The 5738-nt window shown below is 40.1% G+C and overlaps 1 protein-coding gene across 1 annotated transcript; it reads left to right on the forward strand.

Moving 5' to 3' along the window:
• The first annotated feature begins 3582 nt into the window (after nt 1–3582).
• On the forward strand, nt 3583–4365 carry LOC120773791. Its single transcript, XM_040102886.1, has one exon. The coding sequence runs from the start codon at nt 3583–3585 to the stop codon at nt 4363–4365; it is 783 nt and encodes a 260-aa protein (XP_039958820.1).
• Nucleotides 4366–5738: the final 1373 nt, after the last annotated feature.

Genomic DNA, 5738 nt, shown 5'->3' on the forward strand with positions numbered 1-5738 from the left:
AAAAGGGGCTACTTTTATGCCGCGATGTCTGAATTTGGTATCCCCGCAAAACTAATACGGATGTGTAGAGTGATGTTGAGCAATACCAAAAGTTCTGTCAGTATCAGAGAGCCTCAAAATCCAACACAGAATAACCCTTGCCAACAGGTGCTACTTCGGATTGAGTGGGCAATTAAAAGTAAAGTTCTATTTCGACGAACAAAGACCACATGCCACAAGTCACTCAACATACGGAGGCATGGACAATGACATCAGATGATAAGTCGGCGTTGCGAGTTTCCGAGGTAAAGGTTATGTCATCCGACTGGATGAAAACACTCTAGCTCTGAGAGCATTCGACGCAGTAACCGCCATGGGAAAGAGCGAAAAGGAAGAACGACTTCAATCTCTCCGCACAAGAATTTTCGTTCGGAAAATAAAATTTGATGCAAGTTGCTGGTTCAACAAAATCAACCATTAATCGAAAAATTTAGTCAGAGATTAAACCGTTTGATAAATAAGCGTTGAGCAAATGTTGCCTGCTTTCCTGATGGCGGGAGTTTTAAATGACAATTTTACCTAACTTTCTGAACACAGTGGTATGTGGTGTAAGTACATGTATCATATATCACATATACACACAATTCTTCTTAAGTCTTTTCGTATTTCTCTTAACATATGAAATTCTTAAATCGACACGTTGAATAATTTCCGAATCACAGCCTTCTAAATTGCAGCCGCTAAATTCAATTAGCCTTATCATTTAATCTTTAGATGTCTTTTTCTCAAACTTACAGTTTTAAATTTGTTTCAGTGACAACTCGGTGGCAAATAGTCCGGTCAATATCGAATTTTGGTAGACCAAAAAAGAATGAAATTTTTGCGTTTTTCTTGGTCTTTTCTTTGTCTTACTTCCAATTGACAATGTCTTTAAGTGGACATTTTTTTTCGGTTTCATCTATGGAAAAAGTCGGAATCACAGTGAAAAGACGCATGTAACTCGAAAATCAATTAATTTTTTCTATAAAAATTTAACTAAATGTACATTAGGATGTTTTTTATTTTTTTTTTTAACTATTAATTTTTTTCAGTCCTGTCATGAAATTTCGTTGGAAATATCCTAAATTCCCTGAAAATTTGAGCCCTTATTTTTAACATTAAGGACTGGACCAAGGCACGTAAAAATTTTCTATTGAAAATACACGACAATCGTGATTTTGTATTTTTAAATTTCTATAGCACAGAGGCAGTTTATGGCATCGCTTTGACTTAAGACACATATCCCTCAGAATTGAACTCTCTAGAAAAGTGCCCATTGCGACAAAGTCGAAACTCACACCAGCGAGATAGTACGGGGCTCTAAACCTGATTGTTCCACGGTTTTTTTACATTTTTTTATATATCTCGTAAATGACAAGCGCTATAGAAAAAATGTATGTGACAAACTTGTAGGAAATTTTATTTGCTACAAAAAAAGTCCGAGGTCAAAATCGCTATCATTCATACTTCTCGAGATATTCGGCTTTTTAAGTAAGTCTGACAAAGCAGCTCTTCATTGTGCGATATAAATTAAACATATGCTACGAAATACATGCATAATTTAAAAGAAAGTTTATAATACATTTTCGAGACGTGATGTCATACTAATTAATTACAAAAGTGAATTTATTTGCAAAAATGTTGCAACGAAAATCTAAAAGAAAAAACATAAGCCGGCAGACAAAACCCAAAATCGCAAAGTTTTCAAGGCTTCTGCAACGAAAAACTAGGGAAGTCATTATTAATATTTCGTTGTTTGTCTTGCTTCCGTTGACTTTATGCATTTGATGGTCATGCAGCGAAGCGATAAAAGCGCTGGTAAAAAGCTTTTACAGAAATTAACTGAGTGGCTGAGTGAAAGTACAGTAATAATGAGTTTGTTTATGCTCATGCTGGAAATGTACGTATAGATACAGTTATTCAGGTGCATATGCAACCATATTGAATATATAATGTCTATGTCTATCAAACAAGAAAAGCAAAAGTTCGGGTAAGAAATGTAAAATAATGTTTTACACAGCAGAATTAAAGGTTATTTGAACACTAAATATAATGTTTGTCTTGCAACTACTTAAAGTAATTCATACGTTTTAGTAAGGAAACTATTTCAATGGAGCCTTGGTATAATTTGAGACTAATTCGGTTGCTGATGTGACTGGTTGGCTCTACATTGCTTATTTACATAATTTGGGAAAGGACCATTTGAAGACGTGAAATTGTTGACTCATTCATTTGTAGGGAATCCCGGGCCAGCGCGATATTTTTTCCCCTAGTATATTCCACTCCGTTGGAAGGACCAAGTGGAGAAGGACCTGGCTTCGCTTGGAATATCCAATTGGCGCCACGTAGCGAAAAGAAGAAACGACTGGCGCGCTGTTGTTAACTCGGCTATAATCGCGTAAGCGGTGTCTACGCCAAAGAAGAAGAAGTATACATAGGTTGACAGCTGCAACCAACTGTCATCGGCTCGTCTCATACTAAGCTCAGTTTCTATATAGCACTCGAGCTGTGAACACGTGTTATAACCTCTCTGCGACAACAAAAAGAAATTCGACACTCCGAAAGTTTTTTTTCGACTCTGTGTACAGTTGATTTTTTTCACATTTTCCAATAAATTCATCCAGGTAAATATGTTTTTAATATTAGTTGAGCCTTTAGCCTTCGACACACAAAAGAAATTTTGCACGAATTTACATTGTGTTCATTATCCACCGCCATTTTGCAAATATGAGCGTTTGGGGAATCTCGAGCCAATTATTACGGGGAATGTCGGGCCGGGTGGGTTTTTTACATTTGACATGCTAACTTCATATATTTGACGTGTATAAGTGATTTTTCGTGCAGAATTTCAACAACACAATAGTTTTTCAACATTTCCTGATAGTTTCGTGCTCCGAAAAATTTTTTTAGTCATTATGCCGCGGTACTATCCCAAACAAGAGAAAATTGTTGATTTCGACAACATTTTGGAGGAGATCAAGTCGGTGAAAATACATCACAACAGCGTTCGACAATCTGCGACGGCACACAAAATTCCGAGGACCAACCTGATGCGTTATATTACAGCATTTGATGGTGCGAGCATCGACGTTACTACTGCCAATGCCGATGTAATGAAGAATTTGCTGGCTGAAAGCACGACGATGGGCACAAAACAGTGAGTTCTGCTGGTTTCTTTCTTTTTCTTTCGATCGAATAATAAATAATTTTTTTTTTTATTTCAGATCTTCAACATCGGACAAGAGAAGGCGCTGATAAGTTACATTCTCCAGGCCAGCGACATCAACTATGGAATTAGTTTGATGGAGTTTCGTAAGCTCGCGTATGAATTTGCCTCGGAAAGTTGGCGCGTCGTATCCGGATCCATGGAACGACAATCAACAGGCGAGTAAGGATTGGCAGTTGGCGTTCATGAAACGCCACAAAAATTTGTCACTGCGAACACCAGAGCAAGTAAGCCAGAGCCGTGCGAAGCGATTCAACAAAGAGAATGTCGATGCATTCCTTGCCAACCTTTCATCCGTTCTCGATAAGACGCCGTTTGAACCTCACCGAATATGGAACATGGATGAAACCGTGTGCCCGACCGTGCCAACCAGACCTGTCAAAACCATCGCGCGCAAAGGACAAAAGCAGGTCGGCTCATCAACATCTGCCGAAAAAGGCACCAATGTGTCTTTGGCTTTGGCCGTCAGCGCTAGTGGCCAGTCTATACCGCCATTCTTCCTCTTTCCCCGAGTCAGCATGGCAGAGATTTTTATGACTCATGCGAGTCATGGCGCTGTTAGTGTTGCGAACGGTTCTGGTTACATGAACTCTGACGTATTTCCTCAATTCATGCGTCATTTCATCAAGCACACCGGTGCTAATGCCGATTCGCCAACCATGTTGCTGCTGGACAACCACGGTTCGCATTTATCGATCGAGGCGATAGATTTGGCGTTCGATCCTGGTATCACGTTGCTGTCTTTTCCGCCGAAATGCACGCACAAAATGCAGCCGCTAGATGTTGCGGTATTTGCACCATTTAAAGGCATGATGACCGTGAAGCATGATGCATGGAAAAAGTCCAACATTGATGTCACTTTCGATCTGCATCATGTGCCGCTCCTTGTCGATCAGTGCCTCGATGTTATGTTAACGCCGAAAACCATCAAATCCGGCTTCCGAACAACTGGCATCTACCCGTTCAACCTGCAAATTTTCACTGAAGTTGACTTTGTCGCTTCGGAACTGAGCGGCGAAAATTTGTTCGGTGACGAAGAGAAAGACGCCGACAATCAACGTGGAGTTCTTGCCTCTGGTGATGCCATTGTGACTGCTGCGCATGAGGAGGTGTCAACGTAGGAGGCATTGACAAGTGCCCAGCTTCAACAAGTGGTGCTGCATCATCGTCGTTGTCTTTTGTTTCGGCTCCACAGCTCCGTGATGCATTGAAATCGGTTGGCCCGTTGAAATTGGGCACACCTGCGCCGAAATCAAAACGTGGCCGCAAGACAATGGAGTCAACGATTTTGACATCGCCTGAGGTTGTCGCAGATCTGCGTGACAAGGCCGAAAAAAAGCGGCAAAAATTTACGAAGGCAGCCGATGAACCAGCAGCCAAGAAGCAAAAAGGCCGTGGCAAATCGAAGACGCCACGGAAGAGAAGCCCGTCTCCGACCGAAACCGACATCGAAGAGGACTGCGATTTTTGCACGATTTGCAAGAAAAAGATGCCGAAGCACGAGAATCGTCAAAACACGGCCCATTGCATCGTTTGTGATCGAGGGGTTCACTTGAAATGTGCCGGACCGAACCCGAACACTTACACCTGCATCCACTGCGAGTCGGAATAATTTTTTTCGCCAATTCCTATTTTTCTTATTATTTATGAATCTCTCTTTTATTTCCATTGATAAATAAACGTTTTTCATCGGTAACAATCATGTTTTAATCGATTTTTCTCACCTTTGCCATTTCCCCACCTTTTTTCGGTGGGGGTTTTTTGCGCCAATGGCTATAACTTTTAAATTTTTGTAGAATTTTATCAAACCAATGTTATCAAACGGAAGGTTACGACTCGCACTACAAATCCATGCTTTGGAATTTTCACAAAAAATAACTTTTATGTGACTTTTTAACCGAAATCAAAACGTGGCCCAACCTTCCCCCTATCAATAGTAGATTTAATGCAAAGGACTCAGTACACTAGAATAGGTGTAATCATTACACTTATAATTTATTTAAAAAGGCATATGAATAATAGACATGGTTGTGAGCAGATTTGGAAATACTATGTAACAACAACTAAATTGAGTTTTTATACTCTCGCAACAAAGTTACTAAGGAGAGTATTATAGTTTTGTTCACATAACGGTTGTTTGTAAGTCCTAAAACTAAAAGAGTCAGATATAGGGTTATATATACCAAAGTGATCAGGGTGACGAGTAGAGTCGAAATCCGGATGTCTGTCTGTCCGTCCGTCCGTCTGTCCGTCCGTCCGTACAAGCTGTAATTTGAGTAAAAATTGAGATATCATGATGAAACTTGGTACACGTATTTCTTGGCTCCATAAGAAGGTTAGGTTCGAAGATGGGCAAAATCGGTCCACTACTAAGTTTTTTGTACATATCTCGGAAACTACTATAGCTATGTCAACCAAACTCTAAAGAGTCGTTTCCTTCAGGCATTTCCATATACAGTTCAAAAATGGAAGAAATCGGATAATAACCACGCCC

Source organism: Bactrocera tryoni, chromosome 4 (genome assembly GCF_016617805.1).
Source record: "Bactrocera tryoni isolate S06 chromosome 4, CSIRO_BtryS06_freeze2, whole genome shotgun sequence".
Lineage (NCBI taxonomy): Eukaryota > Metazoa > Arthropoda > Insecta > Diptera > Tephritidae > Bactrocera > Bactrocera tryoni.